At 37.7% G+C, this 27973-nt stretch overlaps 1 protein-coding gene across 1 annotated transcript; it reads left to right on the top strand.

The window, feature by feature from the left end:
* Window positions 1-2449: 2449 nt before the first annotated feature.
* Window positions 2450-13921, top strand: LOC110446017. The gene is made up of 4 exons (XM_021490948.1): window positions 2450-2603; window positions 3482-3717; window positions 3886-4552; window positions 11035-13921. The coding sequence occupies exons 2-4, from the start codon at window positions 3509-3511 to the stop codon at window positions 12379-12381; spliced, it is 2223 nt and encodes a 740-aa protein (XP_021346623.1). The 5' UTR covers window positions 2450-2603; window positions 3482-3508; the 3' UTR covers window positions 12382-13921.
* The last annotated feature ends 14052 nt before the right edge of the window (window positions 13922-27973 follow it).

The following is a 27973-nucleotide window of genomic DNA, read 5'->3' on the forward strand; positions in this document are numbered from 1 at the left end:
GTAAGATAGTCTTGTTGTACTGGATAAGTACCCGTATATGTTCGCCGTTATATAGGCAACTTCCCTTGAGGTTAAGCGTTTTCAGGTTTGTTCGTCATTTTGCATGATTTAGTTTGTTAATTGTCTTGTAAAAACATTATAAAACCCGAGCCCTATTTCATTTGACCTCTCTTTGTCACCATTATCAAGACATTTTGGTTACCGGTTTACACATTTTGTTACAGAAAGGTGTTTTGTGGCTTGTACTTGTACATGAAGAGTACACTAGCAAATGTTACAAGTTCAGGTATTCTTGAAATATGAGGCGGAGTTCAAACCAACCAGTGGGATAAAAGCTTTGTAAATCAAGAGATCTAACATTTAAACGGTTTTTTCTCGGTCTCTTCACAGACGGCACGATATAATTAATAATAAAACTTTATTTATTGAGGATACAAAACCTGTTTAGCAAAGCTAATCTTCCACAGGGTCCTCTGTTAGTAAAATTGGTTAGTTAAAAGACAAAGTAGTATCACATCAAATAAATGTACATAAAATAATTGTTGGTCTACTAAAACAGCAATTCATATCACAGTTATTTCATAATTTAAACGGTCGTTCAATACAATTACAATAAAATTATCACAGAAGCACGAAATATATTCCGTGCTTAACCCATTATGGTTTTCATTAAAAGACAAATTGTCTAATTTACATATATGCTAATGTAGCAAAAGCTAAAAATTGACAGAATACACGCTAATATAGCGAAAATAAAACAAATCAAAGCTGTATCTAAAAAGTATAATAGTAAAAATAAAAGACAATTAAACCGCATTCTTAATGTTACCAATCATATTTTGTTTGAGTTTTGTCAAGGAGGAAGAGAGTCTTACTTCAACCGGTAAATTATTCCAAATCTGGCTCCCTTGTACCAAAAAGTGTTTGGAATAAAATGTGGTACGGTGTTTGGGTACCTTGACAGAGTTTTGGGATGCTGATCTAGTATATCTGTTGTTAGACAAATTAAATTGATTAGAAAGATATCCTGGAACTAGATTATTTATACATTTGTACACCATAACACCTCTTTTGAATTTCAAATATTCGCCAATTGGTAACCACCCTAATGAAGAAAACATTTCTACTGATGGTGTATCAAATGGAGCATCCAACAGTAATCTTGCAGCTTGTTTCTGCGCTTTTGACAGTTTTTGTAGAAGATTTAAAGAGCATCCGCTCCATACTGTGCTACTGTACATGAAGTGGGGAAAAATACATGCATGAAAAAATTTAAGTCTAGCTGAAAGTGGTAAATATTGACGGATGCGTCGAAGTAAACCCAAACCACTGTTAATCTTTGAAACAACAGATGCTATGTGATCTAACCAAGATAAACTGTTGTCAATTTTTACACCAAGAAGTTTTTCACTCTTTACTTGTTCAATACATTCCTGATCTAATATTAGGCTTAGAGCATCATCTATTCTGTTAAGTTTCTGTTTTGTGGCAATAACCATACATTTCGTTTTATTCCTATTTAGAATCATTTTATTCTCATTACACCAGTCTTGGACTTTAATCAGATCAGCTTGTAACTCATCCTGTACAATAGAAATAGAACTTCCAGATGCACTCAGAGTCGAGTCATCAGCATACATATCTGTACCTGATTTTAGCCCAAGAGGTAAATCATTGATAAAAATAAGAAACATCAGGGGACCTATTATGGAACCCTGTGGAACACCATGAGTAATTTGATTACTTTTAGAAATATGATTAGATACTGTAACTTTTTGAAACCGGTGAGAGAGATAAGATTGAAACCAGCTCAAAGATAATTTGTCACATTGATATATGGCTAACTTTTGAATTAAAACCTCATGATCTACCATGTCAAAGGCTTTTTTAAAATCTATAAAAATAACACCATTGACATTTCCTTTGTCAATTTCCTTTGCCCACTTATTAACAATACTGAGTAAGGCAGTCTCGCAAGAATGATGCTTACGGAACCCTGACTGTGAGGAAACAAGAAGATTATGTTCATTAATATACTTATAAAAACTATTATGAATATGTCTTTCTAAATTTTTTGATAAAACTGGTAAAATAGACACTGGTCTATAATTAGAAATGTCAGTCATTGCTCCACCTTTATGAAGAGGAATAACTTTTGAAATTTTCCACTGACTTGGAAATTTACCTGTGGTGACACTCAAATTTAATATATATGTCAGTGAAGATGAAATTTGATTTGCGTTGTACTTGAACATATTTATACATGTTTGTTAAGAGCATTCAAAACACGTTTTAATTCTGTTCATAAAACTGTATTTAACAGAATAAGTTCAACGATTACCTAAAGTATGAAAAAAATCATTATTTTCCATACTAAAATATGTATGCAGTTTTTGTTATGAAGCTTGCTCGAGAGCGTGTAATGCGATCCCTTCTTTTCTTTCAGGTGTCGCTGTATGAATGACAAACGACGCTGGGCAAATAAATTGTCGTAGTCTCCGGTCTTCCCACACTTTTAAGCTGGGAGCGACTGATCGAGAAGGTGGACCACGTCGTCAGAGGTACTCTCGTTAAACTCTCGCGAAAACAGGACTGTACCAAAGGTAAGGAATGGGGAAGGGACAGTAAAATGATGCAATTCTGTCAAATTGTGTACAGCTACACCTCTGATTATGTTGGATTGGGAGGTTCGCTTACAAAAAGAAACGCGCTCCGGTATTTTACTTGAGAAACGATTCATCACATAAAAGATTATTTAAAAATCTGAGTGAATTAACAATTATTAAGAAGTTAATCACTTAAAACACACAAAACCAAAATAATATTTTCGGCTAGTATATTATCGGTTTATATGAATTAATACAGATTTCAGTGTAATAAAGACACATTCCTTTTTTCTAAACAATTAATTCGTACGCCTGTTATGCTAAACCTCGTGGGAATATTAAATCATGCAAAACTCTAAACTTGATAACAGTATATAATTTTGTTAAGAAAAAGAAAAAAGTTTGTTGTATTGTTACATGTATAAAGACAGTTTCACCAGAAATTGCTGTACATTCTGTGTTTAGTTATGTGTCTAGATTACCAAGTCGTATCTGATAAGTGTAATGGGTTACATGTCTGATGTATGCGACACTAAAACGACCCGCTGACCTAGATTTAATGTGTGTCTTCTAAAACATGACAACATTCTTCAAATTCATGTTATATTTAGTATAGTCTAATAAACACTACTCCAAAAAAAGCTGAGTACATAACATTTAAAGCGAACCCATTTCGTCTCCTCATTCGGAAACTGGTTATGATTTTATTTGCATAACAAAACGCGGCGCATGAGTAAATTACCAAGCGAATGAAAACATCAACAATCAAATAGATTTAAGAAGTAGAAATTTATCGAAATCAGCTCATTTCCTATAACAAAAAAATATACTTTGTACAAAAACAATAATAATTCAAAACAATCCGTTGTTTTCAGTGCTGTGTCTTTGAAACTGGACCAAAGATGGAGGAACAGTCTAAGTCTCATCTGTCGACGGTCGCTATGGCAATTTTCGTCCGACTTCTTCTCATTTTCCACACCGTATTGGCCACGTGGCGAGTGACCCTAGCCTGGAACAACCCTCAGTTCTGGCTAATGTGTCTGGGAGTGGTGCTAGTTGCCCTAGAAGGATACATCACCATCCGAGTCAACAAGGGTATCGAGTGGAAGTGGTAAGGTCACAGTTTAAGCATACATGTACATAACTCTGCCTTTGCCACCTTTAATGACTTAAGAATGTGTAACGTAAAGGAATTAAACATATTCGGTACCTATAACAACTTAAAAAAGAACTAATAGGAGTACAGCCATTATTCTTATTTGTACCCGGTCTGTTTCAGGTTGTGTCCATGTTTTGCCATCTACCTAGTCATAACGTTACCTTCCATATGGCTGCTGGAGATCTCACAAATGAACAAATACATGGAAAGTCAGACAGGAGCCGCTACTACTGCCAATGCCACATTGGCCCCTACCACTGTCCAGACAGTGACCAGTGATGTGACCAGAACAATGACCACAGCTTTGGCCGCAAATGGCAGTAACGTGAGCGCCACTATGGCAACTACGGCTTCCAACATCTCGGATATTCTGAACGATATTATAGCAACTACAACTTCTAATATCTCGGACATTGTCAACGTTAGCATGGCAACTACTACTTCGAATATCTCGGACATTGTCAACGTTACCATGGCAACTACTGCTTCTGTTATCTCGGGCACTGTCAACGTTACCATGGCAACTGCTACTTCTAATATTTCGGACATTCTAAACGTTACCATGGCAACTACTGCTTCTGATATCTCGGACATTGTCAACGTTACCATGGCAACTACTACTTCTAATATTTCGGACATTCTAAACGTTACCATGGCAACTACTGCTTCCAACATATCAGACATTGTGAACGCTACCATAGAAACTACCATTATCAATGCTATTGAGATGTTAACCAACAACACGACTGATCTGATGACGTCTACAGTCCCTATGACAACTACAACGGTAATCATTAATCTGCAACATCGGCTATCTATTATGATAGTTTTGTGTGTTCATATATTATGATTTGTATGTTGGTTTGTAGCTCGAATTAAGTATTTAGATAGATAGTATTGAATACATAAATTCATATATTTCCTTCAACTACTAACCATCGAGGAAAATGTTACATAAAAAGAATTTGGTGTTTTACTGGTGAGTTTATCAGCGGACATTGTCAGTGTGACATACAGCAATATCTCCCTACTCGACGGGTAACATACAGCTATATCTCCCTATTCGACGGGTAACATACAGCTATATCTCCCTACTCGACATGTGACGTACATCTATATCTCCCTACTCTTTGTGTCTTCACTGGGCATTTGTCTGATTAAGGGGACCGTGTATCGAAATCAGCTCATTTCCTATAACATGACATACTGCTGTATTTCCCTATCTCCCTATTCGACGGGTAACATACAGCTATATCTCCCTATTCGACGGGGAACATACAGCTATATCTCCCTACTCGATGTGTGACATACAGATATATCTCCCTACTCTTTGTGTGACATACAGCTATATCTCCCTACTCTATGTGTGACATACAGCTGTATCTCCCTACTCTATGTGTGACATACAGCTTCATCTCCCTACTCTGTGTGACAGACAGCTGTATCTCCCTACTCTGTGTGACATACAGCTATAAATCCTTACTCGATGTGTGACATACAGCTATATCTCTCAACTATGTGTGACATACAGTTGTATTTCCCTACTGGATGGGTGACATACAGCTATATCTCCCTACTCTATGTGTGAAATACAGCTGTATCTCCCTACTCGATGTGTGACATACAGCTATATCTCCCTACTCGATGTGTGATATACAGCTCTATATCCCTACTCGATGTGTGACATACAGCTATAAATCCTTACTCGATGTGTGACATATAGCTATATCTCCCTACTCGACGTGTGACATACATCTCTATCTCCCTACTCGATGTGTGACATACAGATATATCTCCCTACTCGTCGTGTGACATAAAGCTATATTTCCCTACTCGATGGGACATACATCTATATGTCCCTACTCGATGTGTGACATACAGCTATATCATACAGCTATATCTCCCTACTCGACGTGTGACATACAGCTCTATCTCCCTACTCGATGTGTGATATACAGCTCTATATCCCTACTCGATGTGTGACATACAGCTATATCTCCCTACTCGACGTGTGACATAAAGCTATATTTCCCTACTCGATGTGACATACAGCTATTTCTCCCTACTCTGTGTGACATACAGCTGTATCTCCCTACTCGATGTGTGACATACAGCTATATTTCCCTACTCGATGTGACATACAGCTATATCTCCCTTCTCTTTGTGTGACATACAGCTCTATCTCCATACTCTTTGTGAAATACAGCTATATTTCCGTATCCGATGTGTGACATACAGCTATATGTCCCTACTCGATGTGTGACATACCGCTATATCTCCCTACTCTTTGTGACATACAGCGATATCTCCCTACTCTATGTGTGACATACAGCTATATCTCTCTACCCTTTGTGTGACATACAGCTATATCTCACTACTCTATGTGTGACATACAACTATATATCCCTACTCGATGTGTGACATACAGCTGTATCTCCCTACTCTATGTGTGACATACAGCTGTATCTCCCTACTCGATGGGTGACATACAGCTATATCTCCCTACTCGACGTGTGACATAAAGCTATATTTCCCTACTCGATGTGACATACAGCTATATCTCCCTACTCCATGTGTGGCATACAGCTATATTTCCCTACTAGATGTGACATACAGCTATATCTACCTACTCTTTTTGTGACATACAGCTCTATCTCCATACTCTTTGTGAAATACAGCTATATTTCCCTATCCGATGTGTGACATACAGCTATATGTCCCTACTCGATGTGACATACAGCTATATCTCCCTACTCCATGTGTGGCATACAGCGATATTTCCCTACTAGATGTGACATACAGCTATATCTACCTACTCTTTGTGTGACATACAGCTCTATCTCCATACTCTTTGTGAAATACAGCTATATTTCCCTATCCGATGTGTGACATACAGCTATATGTCCCTACTCGATGTGACATACAGCTATATCTCCCTACTCGATGTGTGACATACAGCTATATCTCCCTACTCTATGTGTGACATACAGCGATATCTCCCTATTCGATGGGTGACAAACCGATATATATCCCTACTCGATGTGTGAAATACAGTTATCTTTCCCTACTCTATGTGTGACATACAGCTGTATCTCTCTACTCTATGTGTGACATACAGCTATATCTCCCTCCTCTGTGTGTAACATACAGCTATATCTCCCTACTCTATGTGTGACATACAGCTATATCTCCATACTCTTTGTGTGACCTACAGCTATATCTCCCTACTCGATGTGTGACATACAGCTGTATCTCCCTACTCTTTGTGTGAAATACAGCTGTATCTAACTACTCGATGTGTGAAATACAGCTATATCTCCCTACTCGATGTGTGACATACAGCTATATCGCCTTACTCGCCATGTGACGTACATCTATATCTTTCTACTCTTTGTGTGAAATACAGCTGTATCTACCTACTCGATGTGTGACATACAGCTATATATCCCTACTCTGTGTGACATACAGCTGTATCTCTCTACTCTATGTGTGACATACAGCTATATCTCCCTACTCTATGTGTGACATGCAGCTATATCTCCTTACTCTATGTGTGACATACAACTATATATCCCTACTCGATGTGTGACATACCGCTGTATCTCCCTACTCTTTGTGTGAAATACAGCTGTATCTACCTACTCGATGTGTGACATACAGCTATATCTCCCTACTCTTTGTGACATACAGCGATATTTCCATATTCGATGTGTGACATACAGCTATATCCCCCTACTCTGTGTGACATACAGCTGTATCTCTCTACTCTCTGTGTGACATACTGCTGCAACTCCCTACTCTCTGTGTGACATACAGCTATATCTCCCTACTCGATGTGTGACATACATCTCTATATCCCTACTCGATGTGTGACATACAGCTATATCTCAATACTCTTTGTGACATACAGCTATATGTCCCTACTCGATGTGTGACATACAGCTATATTTCACTACTCGATGTGACATACAGCTATATCTCCCTACTCTTTGTGACATACAGCGATATTTCCATATTCGATGTGTGACATGCAACTATATTTCCCTATCCGATGTGTGACATACAGCTATATTTCCCTACTCGATGTGACATACAGCTATATCTCCCTACTCTTTGTGACATACAGCTATATTTCCCTATTCGATGTGTGACATACAGCTATATGTCCCTACTCGACGTGTGACACACAGCTATATCTCCCTACTCGATGTTACACATACAGCTATATCTCACTACTCGATGTGACACTGTGTGACATACAGCTATAAATCCCTACCCGATATGTGACATACAGCTAATCTCCATACTCTTTGTGAAATACAGCTATATTTCCCTACTAGATGTGACATACAGCTATATCTCTCAACTATGTGTGACATACAGTTGTATTTCCCTACTGGATGGGTGACATACAGCTATATCTACCTTCTCTTTGTGTGACATACAGCTATATCTCAATTCTCTTTGTGACATACAGCTATATCTTCCTCCGCGATGTGTGACCTACAGCTATATCTCCCTACTCTGTGTGACATACAGCTATATGTCCGTGTGACATACAGCTCTATTTTCCTACTCGATGTGACATACAGCTATGTCTCCCTACTGTATGTGTCACATACCTTTCCCTACTCTATGTGTGACATACACCTATATTTTCCTACTCGATGTGTGACATGCAATACAGCTATATCTCCCTATTCGACGGGTAACATACAGCTATATCTCCCTGCTCTATGTGTGACATACAGCTATAAATCCCTACCCGATATGTGACATACAGCTATAAATCCCTACCCGATATGTGACATACAGCTATATGTCCGTGTGACATACAGCTCTATCTCCCTACTCGATGTGTGACACACAGCTTTATGTCCCTACTCGACGTGCGACATACAGCTATATCTCAATCCTCTTTGTGACATACAGCTATATCTCCCTACTCTGTGTGACATACAGCTGTATCTCCCCACTCGATGTGTGACATACAGCTGTATCTCTCTACTCTATGTGTGACATACAGCTATATCTCCCTACTCTTCGTGTGACATACAGCTCAATTTTCCTACTCGATGTGTGACATACAGCTATATCTCCCTACTCTTTGTGTGACATACATCTATATCTCGCTACTCTCTGTGTGACATGCAGCTATATCTCCCTACTCTGTGTGACATACAGCTTTATCTCCCTACTCTATGCGTGACATACAGCTATATCTCCCTAATCGATGCGTGACATACAGCTATATCTCCCTAATCGATGTGTGACATACAGCTATATCTCCCTACTCTGTGTGACATACAGCTATATCTCCCTACTCTGTGCGACATACAGCTATATCTCCCTACTCTATGTGTGACATACAGCTGCACCTCCCTACTCTATGTGTGAAATACAGCTGCATCTCCCTACTCTGTGTGACATACAGCTGTATCTCCCTACTCTGTGTGACATACAGCTGTATATCCCTACTCTGTGTGACATACAGTTATAAATCCCTTCTCGATATGTGACATACAGCTATATCTCCCTACTCTGTGTGACATACAGCTATATCTCCCTATTCGATGTGTGACATACAGCTCTATATCTTCCTACTCGATGTGTGACATGCAGCTATATCTCCCTACTCGATGCGATGTGACATACAGCTATATCTCCCTACTCTGTGTGACACACAGCTATATCTCCCTACTCTGTGTGACACACAGCTATATCTCCCTATTCGATGTGTGACATATAGCTCTATATCTTCCTACTCGATGTGTGACATGCAGCTATATCTCCCTACTGAATGTGTGACATACAGCTATATCTTCCTACTCGATGTGTGACATGCAGCTATATCTCCCTACTCGATGTGACACATACAGCTATATCTCACTACTCGATGTGACACATACAGCTATATCTTCCTACTCGATGTGTGACCTACAGCTATATCTCCCTACTCTGTTTGCATACAGTTGTATCTCCCTACTCGATGTGACAAATACAGCTGTATCTCACTACTCGATGTGTGGCATACAGCTATATCTCCCTGCTCGATGTGTGACATGCAGCTATATCTCCCTACTCGACGTGTGACATACAGCTCTATTTTCCTACTCGATGTGTGACACGCAGCTATATCTCCCTACTGAATGAGTGACATACAGCTATATCTCCCTACTCTATGTGTGACATACTGCTGTATTTCCCTACTCGATGTAGTCTATTATCATACAATGCCATTAAGATATCATCTAACATGAATCTCTATTCTGAACAATACCATGCATACTGTGGATTCAAGTTACTTGTAAACATAAGGACCGGAAATTACACTGCCTCCTTACTACACATCCAGAGAGGAGTCCACCCCTCGAGTCTCTTATTTACAAACCCCATCTCAATAGCTTTCAGATGAATATATCGAATACATACTTGGATTTGTAATAGATTTCTCACAGGAGATTTATAAACTAGACGCACATTGTCAGAATAACAACAGCGGCAGAGTGCAGTTTTAAATACTTCTCCTTATGTACACGGGTAGATTGAGGTCAGCTTTTATGTATATTTTTGAGCGGACCGGTAGCTTGATGGGGTACAGTGAATTACGGTGACTGAACGGGATAACTTAAATAATGAATTTTGACGGAATTCTCCTAAAGCATGTTATTATGCGATAAAAAAAAAATGTTCATCTCAGAAATTTGAAGTAGGATCTGAGAGAAAAATATGACTCAACACTCAGGTTTTAAGGACATAAGAAATAAGTATAAGTCTGATGGAGATTTAATACTGCATGTGTATTTTTTCTTTAGCATCAGTTTTTGAGGAAAACAATTATGCAACAAAATTAAAACATCGGAAGAAGAGCAATTTCATAAAATTATTCATTAAAGTAAAAATCACCACTGAAACCAACTTTCTATCAAAACTTAATACTGCCATTTTGGAAATTAACAACAAAAATGTATAATTCATCAAAATTTGGCAAGTTATCTAAATAAAACTCCTTTTTCTGAGTTATTACCTTCAGACAGTAGGCTTTGGAACTGATGGCTATATGGAGATCTTTTATCAGTTATGTTCAAAGCAAACACACTCTTATGTTAGTAACGAGAGTTTCGTTCAGTCCTTCTCATCTATTTTTACATTCATCTTGTAGTATCAGTCGACATGTATGTTCTCTTCTGTAAAATTTAGTTATTGTGATTCAACAAAGTTTCGTTTGTTTCTTTTTATATTTATGAAGATTTTTTTCTCTTTCATCAGTCTGCAGGAATCATAGCCAACATCGAGATCTTACTAGACAGTTTCAACGCCGACACATGGGTGGTGGTCGTGGAGGAGTCATTGGTATACCTGATTGTGAATGGTCGCTGGCTCTTACCCAGGGGCAGGGTAACCCGGGAGGAACTTTCGGATCTCCTCTTCGATTACTTAGCAATGGCATCAGATATCATGGAGTTATTTGCGTTATTCGACGAGGATTCAATCCGAGGAAACCCGATGATAACATACGCTATCTTAGCAATTTGGTCCGTTAGCTTTATCCAGTTTATACCTGTTGTGATGAACAGGCGAGCGGTCAACTCGTTCAGAAAACATACACAAGATGAGAAAGACAAAAGCAATTGCTGTGTTTGTGCCGGGTGTGGGAACTCGTTCCCAGATATTTTCGTCACTATAGCCGGGCTGTTTTTACAAGACGGACCATTTTTGGCCCTCCGGCTGTTTATAATCTTTTATCTACAATTGCTTACATACAGTCTAGTGTTTTTCGTGCTCAAGAACACAATAGTCGTACTTCTGCTGACTTACCGTCTGGGTATTCTGTGTTTCAATTTGCCATGTTGCTCAAGGCGAGATGCTACAAAGGAATGCATGGAGGAGCTAGACATGGACGATCCGTTTGATTTCGGTTCGAGTGAAGATATTCTTAAGAAGAATGACTTGTATACGAGTGACCAAGGTATCATAAACAGCGACTACCACGACCAGTCAGTGTTCGGGGAGAGTTATTATCGTGATCATAACAAAGCTAAGAACGATAAGCCTCAAAATGGACATAGGCGCGGCGTTAGCATTGGAGAAGCCTCGGTCAGTGGGAATCCGGTTAATGGTCTTGGCGTTCGCAACGGAAACCTTCCAGTTAATATACGTAGTTTAAGCAATAGTGGTTATCCAGTTCACGGTCGCGAATTTAGCAGAAGTGACCCAAGACCCAATGATCACAGCAGTTCTAACTCTAGACTTCCGGTGAAAACCCATCAATACAAAAGACCAGACAGCACTGCTAGTTTCAATGCGCCTGTCAGGGACGCTTCGCCCAGTGATCGTGTCTCCATTGGTAACGGGCGTTCCACCCCAACGAACTCCCTCATTAGTAAAAGACCTAATTTTGTAAACACTGATCACGTAGTAGGCTATCAAGAAAACATAGTTCGGGCAAGATCGATTGATTTCAGTTCTCCAGACGTTGGATCTCTGGTCGAAAACGTTGTCTATTTTGAAAACAATGATATATCAGAAAAAAGAATTGAACCGGAATCGAAACGTTTACGGACAGTGATTCGGATAGGATATGATGACGCGGCACTGAGGGGTGTAAAACTGTAACTCAACGGCCGCATACACTACAAACAGTGGTTCTCCGGTGACTAATCAAATACACAAAAAAACGTTCATGTCGACAGTTTGTTGTGAATCATATGCATAATATGTAATAGATACAAAATTGTCTGTAAGATTAAATAATGACCATGTTTGGAGACATAAACATTTGATTTAAATTGAAAAATATTGATTTGACAAAGACTGTATGAAGGATGTCTTAATTTCATTGCCTTTATTGTCACCCTGTATTTAGATGTAAGTGCGTCATGAATACATGCCACCTTATATTGGGACCGAGTACACGAGGTGAAGCTACCTTTTATATTCAAAGTTTATTTTTTACAAAGGAAGGAAACTGTTCTTGTGTGTGGGAAGTACTATTAAGGAGTATTATTATTATTATTCTTGTTCAGATTAAGTTTCAGTACGAATCATCGCTGTACAAAAATCCAGTTATTGAGATGACTTGATTAACAAACTTGTTTTTTTATTACACTTAACGTTTAATTCGGAGCACTTAAGGTGATACTTTTTGTATGAAGCATCGAAATTGACTTGGAAGTACGACAAAATCATTTCTACATGAACAAAGTAATGCTATTGTCGATCAGTATAGTTGAAATGTTTTCAATTTATCTCAAATCATGTCGAAATATAATATATATATATATATATATATATATTGGTGTGTGCATTGTGATTGTATTTAAATTACCGTGAAAGTTTTTTAGGCGGTTACAGGAATATGGCTTCCTCAAACTGTGTTTGAATATATTTCTTCCAAATATCTTTTGGGGATATAGAATTAAGTGAAAATTAATTTATAATTTTCGTTTTCGATTATCATATAATTCTATCTTGTATTTAAGGTGTGAATATTGAATCTACTTATTTTTTTAAATTATGGTGCACACAAAAATTTCATCTATGAGAAATTCATAGAAAAATCCAACTTTTATGCATGGTTTAAGGCGAGCTGAGTAGGTGTCTTTTTCAGAAATTTAGATAAGAGAATGTTTGGTATACTGTAAAGTTAATGTACTAAGGCGAGGATGTACCAAATAGTACTGGTCATATGACATATGCACACATCAAACCTCAAGTACAATTTATAGACAGTCCTTGAAATAATCAAATATACAAAATCAAATATCAAAATCAAATATACAAATATACAAAATCAAATGTAAAAAGATAGTTCTATGATATTGAAGTTTTCTTATGAGAGTAAATCTACTCCTTATTGCTAAATATTGAACCATATATTTTCAAACTCTAACGTAATAATCATAGTTTTCCTATAGCGATTGGAAGATGGAAAAGTGTATTGGGAATGAGTATGTCCTCTGTGTGATAACTGTGGTGAGGATGAATACCACCACTAATATCAATATTATAATGGATTTACTTATTTCCTAGAAAGTGTTTTGTCAATCAGAACTATTCAGACATACTGTTTATTGTATTGTTACCTGTGCAAGCATTGTTATATTTGACCTTGTGTTATACACGTATATGTGTGGAGTAAATATAAACTATACTCTCGAACAATCTTATGTCTTTCATTCAAGAACTTAGTATCGCAGAAACCGTGTTTAATTTGTTACAATAAAACAATCTTTAGAGAACAAACCTTCATTCAACTATCCTTAATGTTTTAAGACATCCCTCCACTCCAGATAATCATTCTTGATATTTTGAGAACACCCGTTAAGTCATCTATTCTTGATATGTTGTGAACATGAACAACCCTTCAGTCAACCATCCTTGATACTTTGAGAACAATCCCTTAAGTCAACCATCCTTGATACTTTGAGAACAACCCTTCAGTCAATCATTCTTGATACTTTGAGAACACCCCTTGAGTCAACCATCCATGGATTTTTTGAGAACACTCCTTTAGTAACCCATTTTCATATTTTGCGAACACCCTTTCGATCAAACATTATTGATGTACATGTATTGAGTGCATCTTTTAGTCAACCATGTTTTGAGAATTTGAGAATGCCTCGTTACCAACCATCTTCGACATACATCCGTTCACCCGGTCATCTATCTGTGATATTTTGAGGCACCATTTTAGTTAGTTATTCTTGATATTTGAGAACGCCCCTTCAGTCAACCATCCCTGATGTGTTGAAAGCATCCTTTTAGCATCCTTGAAATTCGAGATCACCCCTTTACGAAACATCTTACATATTAAGATCACCCTTGGTCGTTGAAGATTGTGTCAGCACTATGATTTCCAAACCCGGATGTTCAAATTCTTGTTTTAACCAAGATAATTTACCAGTTATAACAAAAGTCATTTCCTCAAACGTTGTACAACAGCACTGTAATATCGACACTTTGTAATGTATATACATCATATCATCTAACAAAACAATTAGGGTAACATCAGCAGGAAAGGCAGAAAGAAACTGCAGGGATACGACACCTATTTCCGGCATAATTTCTTATTGTATACGGACAATATAAGTCAATGGTGTAGCTGGCCCTCTTTCGGAGTGGATTCATCTAGGAGCGGGTCCAGGGCAGGACCTTGATAGGACAAGGGGGTACAACAAGCAGTGTTAATTTGTTTTATTGTTTGATTATACGATGGATTCACCTGCGTATCAGCGCATAGGCAGACACGCGCCTGTAAGTAAGTATTAGGTATGAGTTCCTCACATGCTGGCTTCGCGTAGCTATCAAATCTGTTCAGTTCTACTTAGAGCTTACTCCTAACAATCCTTCTCTGTCCAGCTCCGCATAGGTAACATTATCATGATTCTTCTTCTAAATTTGTTGTACAAGAAAGTCAAAGCTCGCACCTATACAGCAAACAGAACGTACAGCCTTCTTCATTACATTAGCAGGTTACAGGGCTCAATCAATACTTTTCAACAAATTCGAGGTTATCCTGCATTGTGTACAAGCATTATCCAACCATACTTGAGTGGAGATAATAGATTGGCTTAAGTCTGTGTTATGTACGTTGAGTAAGTAATATTAAGAAAAAAATGAGTTTAGAGTCCTTTTAACATATACGGCCATTTAAGGACGTGCCTCCACTTGTTTTATGTATTCTTGGGTGCTGGGATTGAAATACCATGCCGAAGGCACATTCACCTTACTCAGCCCTGTCACATTCTACTGACAATGAGTTAACCAGACGTCTAATTTGCTCAACTATCACTTAATATCAAAAATGCATGTTCCTTGTGTCCTTTAGAACACATTTTTGATGAAGGATATAGACTGATTATTTTTTTATATGAATTAAGGGACAATTGTCTCGACGCAAAATAAATGTTTCACAAGTTATGAAGGAGGACTCGCACACATGTAATCAATACAGTTATCGTTCTAGAGAGGTTTAATTTACACAGATAACATAATATATTTCAAGACATCATAATTTGTTGTTTCACAAAAACATTTATTTTGTATGTACTTTCTGTCCTCAAAATGCTTTTGTAATAAATATTTGATGATTTTTTTTTATTAAATAAGAGAATGTTAGGCCCATTAGCTTAAAGCTGACTGTGCAAGCTAAAAAGGTTTCAATTGAGATTATTTTTTTCAATTTTTTTTTCTTTCTGGTTTTGAGATCTTTCCCATATCTTCCGACTATTGATTCTAAGGAAATGCCGACATTTTGGTTTGTCCTTGCTTGGTAACGAATATGGGTATCGCTGGGTACCAGGTTAGGTTATGTTTATGTTATAGAAGACCTTACATAGTCCTAAATATGCTCATCGTTGTCAACTGCGATACATGTTTGTATGAATAAAATGATTAATTCCATGGCATTTATTTAATTGAGGGATAGGGTTGGACTTCTGTTCGCCGGTTTTGTTGTTGACCAAATGTGATCGTCGGAAAACAATCGGAAAGAAAACGAATCTATCCCTTCTACAGCCGATGGTATCAACACACATAAAGATCATACACGGGAGGAAACTACAAAGCTACACAGCGCCACATTAGCGAGTACTCGTACGCTTTCCACAGCTCAATACGAATCTTTACCTTTTATACAAATACCAGCTTCATCTAAATCCGTTCGGCCGACATACGCTCAAAAATCAATGAAGGATTTCATTTCCGCTCTCCGTTTATCTGGACCACCGATATATATATAGATCAGTGGACTTTGCGAAACCAATATTAGCCAAATACAAACGCGGTAGGTGCTATCTCTATTATTTCTTCCCGAGCAACCTCTTCGCAGGTTTGAAGACGTGTGTTCGCGCTGAAATGGTGAGAAAAATAGAGGAGATCTACCTGAACCAAGTATGGTATCTGAACGCATTTCTTGTTCAGGAGGCTCAGAAAAAAAGAGGTAAATGTGACGGACGTGTCTTTTGGAAATGTGATGAAAATGAAGAAGAAAGCAGAGAAAGAAAAAGATTATTTTTGCGTGGGCGCACTTCTTGACATATTTGAAGGGTGTGTTCGACCCAAGTCTGCAAGTATAGAGGGTTCAGCTGCAAAACAAAGTTTCCCTTATTCAGCGTAGAGGATCGTAGAATCGATTTTAGCAGATGAGCGGTCAAGGATGGACAAGGAACACGGTACCAGCGAAGCGGAACAGCATATATCACTCAAAGAAAGCATGAGGTCAAGTCTTACCGATGTTTTCTTAAACAAAGAGACGAAGAGCGAGCAGAACGCGTGCTGAAGAAAAACTGATCGAAAACATAGTCTGGTTTTTGCCTTCAGACGATTGAAATTGAACAGGTAAATCTAGGTTCTGGAACATTGATGCGAATATTATTTGTATACGAGAATCTGTCTTTTTCATGGTTTTGGATTAAGCGAGATATAAGTGTGGTTTAGAAGGGTAGTTTGATATAAGTCAATATAAGAAAGCTTTATGAAAAAGATAATTAGCGTTATCATAAGTCAGCGCTGTATTTTAAACGCTTATTTAAAATCTACTTTTGCATTGCCATTTATTATTTATTTTGTGTTGTTTTACAAGTATTGTAAACGTGCTCAATATTTTACGTATTTTAGTCCCATTCTCGGATTATTATGACTGTGTTAAAACAATATATTTGTTGTCATACTTCTAAGGTAATTGTGGCGTTCTCATTGATAACCCTGCCAAGGTACATCAGTCTATGTTCTCAGAGCGGGGAAGGTATGTCACAGGTACCACACCTGACACACCAAAATGGCCGTCAAAACACCTGCCTACATTTAGGCTATTAGAAATTGTAACTTTAAGCGTTTTGTCCTCACTTCGTAAGTTCCCTCCTCAGTTTAAATGCTATTGACTAAAAATCACAAAATACCGTTTCGATTTCTCAAACATTCGCAAAAACTGTTCACTTCATACAGATCACAGAACACGCTCTCGCCAGATATTGGGGAAGTGTATGAATCCCCTGGAATTTCAATGTTGGTATCTCGTTGGTGATTGAGAACCATTGGACGTTGTAAAGGTATAAATTATCGATGGGCACCATAATTGCTGCTCTATGGCGTTAGAAACGCTATAAATTGAAAGAAAAAAGTCCTCTAATTTGTATCAAATTAGCCTATGAGTATGATATACCTTTATGACAAACACGTTAATGTTAAACTATGTCATTTGACAGACAGATATTTTGAAATACAAATTAGCGAGACATTGTACAAAGATAGGCAAACATGTTAATTGTTTTTACAATCTTTTTAGCGAAAGTGTGCTATGTATCCTTTTATGAAGTTAATAGTTGTCCCGGATAATTCAGAAATTTACATGTTAATGTTATTTAAAGCAAGAAGGGGAAGTTTTGCTACTGAACGAAGCGCGGGCTTTCAGACATTTAAGATTGTCATATCCTGGAAAAACGCATCATTTTGTGTATAAGGGGAGGTGATTCCCATAAACAAAGTGTATACAGGTCATGTTCCATGTGTGGATCTCGTGAACCCGGAGACAACTTGTTATAATCCTGTTCAAAGTTATCATACTATTATTGTACAAATTGCAGATCAATATTTATATTTTCAATCTATTTCGACCATAAAGTGAAAATTAAAATTCAAATCTCTGCTTCATTGATTTACAGGATGCCCAGGACCCCGTGTGCCTTTTATGCAACATATTTCGGTATTAAACGTCATTTTCACCGATGGTAAATAGCAATTACAATGTGTGATGTCATTTTCTTGTGGATTACATTTTTACTCATTATTTGTCATAATATTATAATTTTTGATTTCTACATGTTTTGATTTCTATACATGTTTCTACATATTTTGATTTCTACATGTTTTGTGACTCAATAAGCATACACATGGCTCCTTTGGGATCTATCTTTTTGTAATGATGATTCACTGGATATGCTCCCTGTCGGTAAAGTCTTTTCCCATAATCCCTTATCTTTTTATTAAATATCAAAGTTTTGAACTTGTGGAGTGGTGACTGCCACACAATTGTTAAACGGTATTGCACATTAGTTTTCGATATAACTTTGACAACAACTTAGTATGGGACATTCCTGAGGGAGGATAATCAAATTTTGTAATATGTATGAAACATTAATGTAGTCGCGACCGGAATACGTCGGATTTGGCACAGACATCCGGAAGGAAAGTGTATTACGTAGCTGCTAATTAGCACTGAGTAAGACGCTCGAGAAATAAATGAAATAAAACGTTTGAAGTTAAATCATCAACTCGTATTATTTTTTTTATACTTTTCTTATACCGTATGTGTCGTCCCATGTTTAAGGGGGAATATTGGTCGTGCTCGGAGAAAACTGCAGAAACTTGATACATCCCGAAATTTCAAAATTCAAATTTGTTTAATTAACCAAAACGAAACGCACAGTTATTTCCGAAAAGCAAAAATAACAAACCACAAGAATTGTATAATAGTATAAAATAATTATTATCCAAATCTCATGATCGATCACACAAGGAAGATTCAGGTCAACACCAGCTTTGCCTACCCATCACATGATTGACTATGTAATTGTAACAGTGTCATTATTGACAAGGTATTGCTCATAATATTTAGTTGTTTTGATCAATACTTAATAAGTGAAACTTGTATACGAGCACTTGTCATATTTATATATATATATATATGACAGTGATCTATTTTTAGTTTAGATGTACACCTGTCTGACTGGGGTAAGGGGTTAATATATTTTTAAACCTCTTTGTAGTGGCCAGTTAGTGGTCAGTGCACGGCTGCGCAGTGAGTCGCGCTTGTGGTTAAATTTTATTCACACCTGTACAAGTTTTCAGCCTGTGTGGACGGAATTCTATACTTGCATTGTTTTTATCTTTTTGGCTACAGACCACAATAATTGTGAGTACATTGCATTTTATATGGTTTTCATATATGTATTAACCGTATACGACGGTAATGTACATTTGTAACACATAAAATAAAATTAATTGAATGTTTCAATTAATTCAAATTTCCCCGCCATTTTGTTCCAAGTCTTTGAGAGAGGTAGGTCGTACTTTCATGTACCTAATTCTAGTACCCTGTACCCTGCACCCCGTACCCTGTACCCTGTACCCCGTACCCTGTACTCCGTAAACTGTATTTTCACAGCACTTGATACAGATATCTGACTTTAAAGTTAGTTTCACAATACATGTAGCTTTACGATGTAAATAGTAAATACAGTTCAAATATATCTTTTTTTGTAGCTGTTGTACTTTTTTGTATCACTGCACAGTGGATAACATCGTTTCTGGTGTTTAAAAAAAAGAATCGGTGAACTCAAAAATCGAATTTATTTAAACTTTGATTGATAATACCCGAAATGAAATTGTATTTCCTTATGCAAGCAAACCAAACTGTTTTGCTACAATACACAACAAAGTCTTTCGAAGCTGAACGATTTAATGAATTGTTTCAGTCTACGCTGTACCCTGTACCCTGTACCCCGTACCCCGTACCCTATACCCTATACCCTGTACCCCGTACCCTGTACCCCCTATCCCGTACACTGTTCTTTCAATAGCATAATATATTCCATACGATATGTATCTTGATACACATATCTGATTTAAGAGTAAACAGTATATGTTTTCGGGATTTTATACAGATGTCATAGCTTTACGATGTAAATAGTAAATACTGTTCAAGTATATATCTTTGTTCGAACTGTTTTACGTATTTTGTATCACTGCAGAGTTGATAAAATCGTTTCGGACGTATTTAAACAGAATGATGAAGAATTTATTGAAGAATTGATGGATACTATATTTGTAAGTGTGATCCTATGCAGACAAACAAACTACAGTCAAACCTGCTTGAGCGGTCACCTGAAATAAGCAGCCACCTCCCTTATTTGGTCAGCCTGTGGTCCGCCCGATAGAACAAAATATATACAATGAACCTGAAATAAGCAGCCACCTGTCTAATGCGGCCAGCGGTCACAAAAATATGGCCCGAGACGTTTTCTCCACATTATTCAGCGGTCATTTTGTCCAGAAATTGACATCAAGAAGATCACAATATATTAACAAGAACACATCTGAATAGACCAAAGCTAATTACAATGTGTAATTAAAAAATAAAAACCATAGGTAAGGTTTGGCACGTTGAATTGACAAGTTGTTTACACAGCGATTTTCAGCTTGCAAATTGGGGCAGGTCCTACCAACGGTGTGTTCCCTGAACGCATATATATTGAGAACAATAGGTAGAAACATCAAAGGGAGGGTAACTATAGTTTGTATCATATATGTACTATGTTTACCTGATATATTTTACCTGTAGATCTACCTGTGATTATTACAGGTAAAAAGTTTGTATCATATATGTACTATATTTTACCTGTAGATCTACCTGTGACAGCCCAAACGGTTGATCTTCATCATCAATGTGAAAGAAAACTATCAAGTGCAATATTTTTATTTGATAAATCTATGCTTAATATCAATACATTATTTACATAAAATACAAATAGAACAGTGAATATATAATGAAACTTAGTCAGTACATTACAAAGTTGTTAGTTGCATACAGGAGCTCAAATATTAATATTAAAATAAATATATTAAATATTAAATAAAAGAATAATGACAAATCATTTCTCATACATCTCAGTGTGAAACTTGTAATAATAAATATATAATAAATAAACAGCACTAATGATAATCATCCGAGATTTTAGCACACAGTTATAAAATCACATCACTGTCCACTTGGTTCTATTAGACAGAGTTCTATGTATAAAGTAAATTCAACCTAAGTGAATAAGCTGGGATGCTGCGTCTACGTAGGTCATGTCTATTGATGTCGATGGTGTTGTTCTCCATCCTCTGTTTCAGTAGGGCAAGGCGAGTGTCGAGCAATCTGTAGTTCCTGGGTCGGGGTCGTTTGGTTCCTCCTGCGCGTCGTTGAAGTCTAGTGATCTCGTTTTTAGCCTGCATGTCCTTGAATATCTGGATGATGGTAAAGATGTTCGGATGGGCGTGGTGTACATTCTTCTTGAGCTTCCCGTGCAAGGCTTCCAAATTGTTAGTTGTGCGTGGTCCCTCAGTGTCGTAATGGTACCAAACCAGTCGGTCTCCATCTATCCACTGGTCAACAATGTAGTCTGTGTGTGCTGTAACGTCTGCTGGTAGGTCGGCGTCCTCGAAACCAAACGTCTTCAACTTGGTGCTGGGGTACAAGTGGCAAAACAGCTGCGCGGCGAACCAGTCATCTAGTGTCCTCATTGTCACAGTAGGGAAGGTGTAGTCCAGTCATCTGTGCCTTTCGCCAAACGCATTGAGTGAAGTGGAAGAAGCATCCTTTGGTGTTGGTCCCTGGGAAGACGGTGCGAATGGCTTTGCGGACAGCTGTTTCGAAGTCGACGAATACAGTGGTTGGCATCATGGGTAGGTTGTTGTCTGTTATAAATGTCTGCAGAAGTGTGAAGAATCTAGTCATTGACAGTTTTTCCCGTGCAGTTTGCTCTCTATAGGCGTTGACCAGTTTGCACGTTTTTCTCGTCCAGACATCCAATTCGACAATGAAATTTTATTTTTTAACTTTTGGGTCACTCTGTTGAGACCAGTGAACAGTAAAAACATCATTATAACGTTTTAATTTGTGATTAATGCTATGCCGAGACTCAATAAAAATGACCGCCTCCGGATTATTGGTATGCTTCAAGCTGGTATGGGCCAAGCCGTTGTCTCTACGTTTTCATGTCCATCGAAACACAATCCGGGGAATTTGTGGAGACGACATCAACAGTTTGGCCACGTCGGCGATCGACCTCGTGCGGGACGTCCACGTGTGACATCACGTCAACAGGACAACCATATTCGGCTTGTCCATTTGATAAATCGCTTCCAAACGGCAAGTTTGACTGTACGGACAATCCCTGGGTTGCTACCAATATTTAATACGATCTAATACGATAAATAATGGACGCAGGCTGTAAGCCTCTGTGTCCATATCAGTTGATATTACAATATTTACAGTATGATATACTTCTGTTGTATATTTTTTGTGAGTGTCCCCTTGTCCTGCTGGTGGTATCCATTTGGAACATATTTGTCGTGACTCGTTCATCATAAATCTTCTTCACTATTTTGAATACGTTGATCAGGTCCCCTCTATTCCTTCGGTGTTCTAAGGTTGGCAGGTTTAGTCTCTGCAAGCGTTCATGGTACGATATTTTTTTAAAATAAGCCCGAGAACTGTACGGAACCGATTGCGTGAACGAGCTATCCGTCCGCGACGTCCTGCAATCCACCCAGTTTTTCTGCCACGTCATCGTGTAGCACGTCTGGACTGGTGCAGAAAACATCTGCGATTTACTCGACGGGATTGGGCAGGCATTTTGTTTACGGACGAGTCGCGAGTCCACCTGGTTAGTAGTGACGGCTGTTCCAGAGTGTATCGTCGCGTAGGAGAACGTTTCCGTGACTCGTGTGTGGTACAACGACATTCTTTCGGCGTTATGATTTAGGGCGACATCACAGCCAACGGGAGAACGCCTCTGGTGGTTGTTAACGGGAATTTGAACGCGCTTCGTTTCTGTGACGAGATCTTCCGGACCCACGTCTTTCCATTCGTGCAAGGGCAGCAACGTCACATTACGCTACAGCAGGACAACGCCAGGCCACACACAGCTCGTGTTGCTATGAACTTTATGGCCCAGCAGAACGTTGACGGGTTGCCCTGGCCTGCTGTATCCTCCGATCTGTCGCCCATTGAACACGACTGGGATGAAATGAAGCGCAGATTACGGGCAGTACCTAATCAACCGGTGACGTTGGCTGATTTGGCTGCAGCGTTGGTACAGATCTGGAATGCCATCCCACAAGCATTCTTGAACCGTCTGATAGCCTCCATGCGTCGACGTTGCCAGGCTTGCATTTAGGCAAACGGTGGACATACGAGGTATTAACTTTGTGAACTCAATATTGACCCCTGCTGTGTTTACGTCACTCCTGAGCGGAACTTATTGATTCCATAACGTGGAAAATGGATTTTAGGCATGCACAATTTCCGTTTTCCGCTATTATAGATAGCTTGGATACTCGCCTCAAAGTGTCATGCCATCTGTAGCTTGGGCTCCATTAATACAGTTCACTATCTTTTTAACTGATCTCAGAGAAGTGAACAGTTTTTAAATGAATACATTTCATTTGCAATATAACGTTTGAACCAGTAACTTTAACAAATTATTTTGATAGAAAATGATAAAATAAATGAAATTTAAATCGCAATAATTTATTGTTATCGGAATGAAAAAAAAAAATAAGAGCATTAAACGTATATAATAAATGTACGTCTTCATATACATTTTAATTTCATATAAAGAAAATCATAACATATCAATCTGGAATTTCTTTTACATGTACAGGTGAAAAACACAGGTAAAAACATAGGTAAAAAGCACAGGTTGATCAAACTAACTTTAACGAAATAGGCTATAATCACTATGAAAACATTTTTCCTGATATGTGTTTTTAAAATGTATGCTTTCAGGGATACAGCCAGGGATACAGCCCAACCGACCAATCAACAATGTTTTACTAAAAAAAAACAATTAATCCCACCTTATGTACTCAATCAGCTTGTGATTTTCAAAACAAGTATAATCTTTTGTGGTACCTATACATACTGTATCCAACGCTACTCAGGCCTAATATTTTATGTGATAAAAAAAACATGCAGCTATATTGCATGCGGAAATCAGATCTGCTTCCGGTCTGATATTACAGTCCTGTCCTTTGAAAATTACAAGGGAGAGACGCCCGACTTCAAAGCCTGTCAATTTTTACCGTTACGTGACCGCGAGATTCTTTTGATGTACATCAAAGGATCGAACTACTATTCTTGTCTCATCAACAAGGTAGCGCACACTGAGCCTTCAATTTTTCTATGACATATTCCATGGGTGCAAAGAGCAAAATTGAGCGTAACCCCTGGATATCGAGGATGTTAGCTCGAATGCAAGCATACACAAATGATTGCGTACCCTCTGAAACTTTTAAGTAAAACAACTGAAGTTCCCCATCACAGAGATCACTCCGCTCGCTCAGAAAAAAAACCCAGAAGATAATCCTTAAGTCTGGTGGCGGGAAAAACAATTGCTTCTCAGCAGGATAGGTGGTACATTTAAGACATGCACAATATCATTTTCTTCGACATTACTTCTCGAGCGCTCGACTTAATATTTCGGGCGCTTACTTAGACTTTACGTATGAATCGCTTCATAATAGTATTGTATTGAAATCGTGATAGCTGAGCAGATGTACGGAAACGTAAATGGACCTCTCCTTCGTTTAGATATCCAAGATATAGATGGTCAATATAATTTTTGAGACAAAGGGAAAGGGACTGGTCGTAATTGTACCGAATGTCTTGTTAGTTCTATCATTTAAAACCTGGTGGTTTGTGGGACTTAATACTATTTCTTCTTTTTATTCTCAAACAATTATGATTGATTCACCATATTTTCCTTCTTGTTGCATCTTTGATGAATCTATTTGTTTATGATAAAAATGTTTTCATGAGAGGAAATTGCTTAATTGTAAAAACTTTTGTAAAATTCATTTCTATTCTGACATGCATTTAAATTTATTTAAATTTTGAAAAAAAAAACCATTGACACAATGCCCCTTTCCGACTATAGAAAGGAAATCATGTCTAGATAAAAAAAATCAACGTCCATGCGCAACGAAACCAGAAGGTCAGAATACAACGTCGAGGGCCGGGATATAACACTGAGGGAGCAAGAACACGACGTCAAGGGAGAAAGATAGTGATGCTCGGTTGCCGTCGTATTGGGGCGTTGTTGCTTTACCAATACCTTATTATAGGTCGAGAGAGGTCGATTACGAGATTTGCTATTTTGCACTAGCTGGCAGTCATACATAAGTGAACATGGTCGAAATTTGTACCACAATGTGAAATGAAAGCCTATGTAATAATGTTCCCCTTAGTAATCATATATTAGAATGATAGGTTCTTTGGCGGACTATTTTACGTTGTTATTGAAATTAAAAAAACCTGTCGAATACTGACACCTTCATTGCAGTCGAAGTCTTAAACAAACTTTTGTCTATGATGCTTTGATCACGAATAATAGATGTTTTGACAGAAATGAAGGGTAAGACACATTTGTAATTTGACGGTAGAGTAGCTGGATAGTGTTGAGCATCAGTTGAAAACGGCAAGTTTTTGTCTTTTTTTTTTCGTTTTGTTTGGACTGATTATCGAGTTATATCCTCAAGTTGTCGCTGGGTTCTGTAGGTATACATTTCACATAATGAAATATTATCTACCCAAGTCATTATGTCCGTTGCAAGTTAGAAGTATTCCCCATAAAACTTAGATACGTTGCCCGACGGAATCGACTTTACTGGTAGTGCCTGATATGATACATTTAATATGATCCCCTTTTGATTATCATATCATATCATATATATTTACCATCGTATGGCATTTCTACTAAATAACCCTAACACATTCAGTGACCGATTGTTGACTTCATCATTATTATGACGTCATAATTGTTACGTTGGATACAACATTTTATGCACAGATACGTTTTCTCAAGACGTCAGACTAAATTCCAAATATTTGATTAAAACACCAATTCGCATTATAAAAATAATATTACCCTCGTACAGATTTTAGAAAATTGATATGTATGAAGTTTCGAAATGTATTATGTACCCGTTTGCGCTGTTCTTATTCGTGCGCACAATTCTAATCTGTTATGTACAATGTAGATAGGTTGGATGGCGAGATAATAAGTCGAGCGCTTGACATAATAAGTCGAGCGCACGAGATAATTAATGTAGACATTAATATTGTGCATGTCCTAAATGTACCCCCGTACTACGGGATATCCATCCCGATATCTCTAAACACAATCAATGAGTGTAATATTCTTAGTGATCGGAACTCAATGCAACCTTCACAAATAAATGTATGCATACATGTATGTGACATTACATATATTTTACAACGATTGTGTGACTACATTGCAATTAAAAAGATCAAGACCCTTAAATTCGCACTGGCATTCGGAGTTTCGATTTCATTTGATGAGATTGTAAAATAATACAATCATTGGCTATCGATAGGGCTAAATCGTGGACGTATCCAGCGCACTGAAACCGATATAACAGGAAAGTAATTAATTTGTGCAGATACCTTATTACCAAAAATCACTTTGAAAATATCTCAGTTTTTGGTCTGGACAAAAACTTGTACAGCTTAATGTATATGACACCAGTAAAATAAAATATAACAAAGGAATTACTCAGGCGGACAGATCATAAAGCTTCCCAGTTTAAACCTGTATGTAGATATGTAAGAAGTGGAATAGCTTGAAACAGAGACACATTCACAGCGAATTTGTTATGAACTTTTAAATACTATAATATTTACATTTCGATTGCATATATATAATGATAACGAATGACATTGAATTTTATTAACTGAAAAGGGAACAATTTCTAACTCAGATATTAAAGAGCATACTATACGCTAAAATTAAAAATACACTTTTAAATTTTGTTATTCTGTAATTTTTAAACCAGGTGAAACTCTCCATATGTCTATACATGCAGCATGTCTCAAATGCTCCAATATGTAGCGTGTGACACGTGTCACACAGTGTATACGCCATAAATACATGTATATGTCATACCTTACACGTGTCACACAACCCTTACACCATAAATACATGAATATGTCATACCTTACACGTGTCACACAGTCCATACACCATAAATCGTGTATATGTCATACCTTACACGTGTCACACAGTCTACACACCATAAATACATGCATATGTCATTACTTGCACGTGTCACAAAGCCCATACACCATAAATCGTGTATATGTCATACCTTACACGTGTCACACAGTCTATACACCATAAATGCATGTATATGTCATTAATTGCACGTGTCACACAGATCATACACCATAAATACATGAATATGTCATACCTTACACGTGTCACACAGTCTATACACAATAAATAAATGTATATGTCATACCTTACCCGTGTCACACAGATCATACACCATTAATACAGGTATATGTCATACCTTACACGTGTCACACAGATCATACACCATAAATACATGTATATGTCATACCTTACACGTGTCACACAGA

This window comes from Mizuhopecten yessoensis, unplaced genomic scaffold (genome assembly GCF_002113885.1).
Source record: "Mizuhopecten yessoensis strain PY_sf001 unplaced genomic scaffold, ASM211388v2 scaffold2447, whole genome shotgun sequence".
Taxonomy (NCBI): Eukaryota; Metazoa; Mollusca; class Bivalvia; order Pectinida; family Pectinidae; genus Mizuhopecten; species Mizuhopecten yessoensis.

Excerpts from the sequence above, each read along its gene's own strand:
- LOC110446017 (XM_021490948.1), top strand. The coding sequence starts at position 3,509 with ATGGAGGAACAGTCTAAGTCTCATCTGTCGACGGTCGCTATGGCAATT. Across the intron at positions 3,718-3,885 it reads AAGGGTATCGAGTGGAAGTG|GTTGTGTCCATGTTTTGCCA; the intron begins GTAAGGTCACAG and ends GGTCTGTTTCAG. Across the intron at positions 4,553-11,034 it reads TCCCTATGACAACTACAACG|TCTGCAGGAATCATAGCCAA; the intron begins GTAATCATTAAT and ends CTCTTTCATCAG.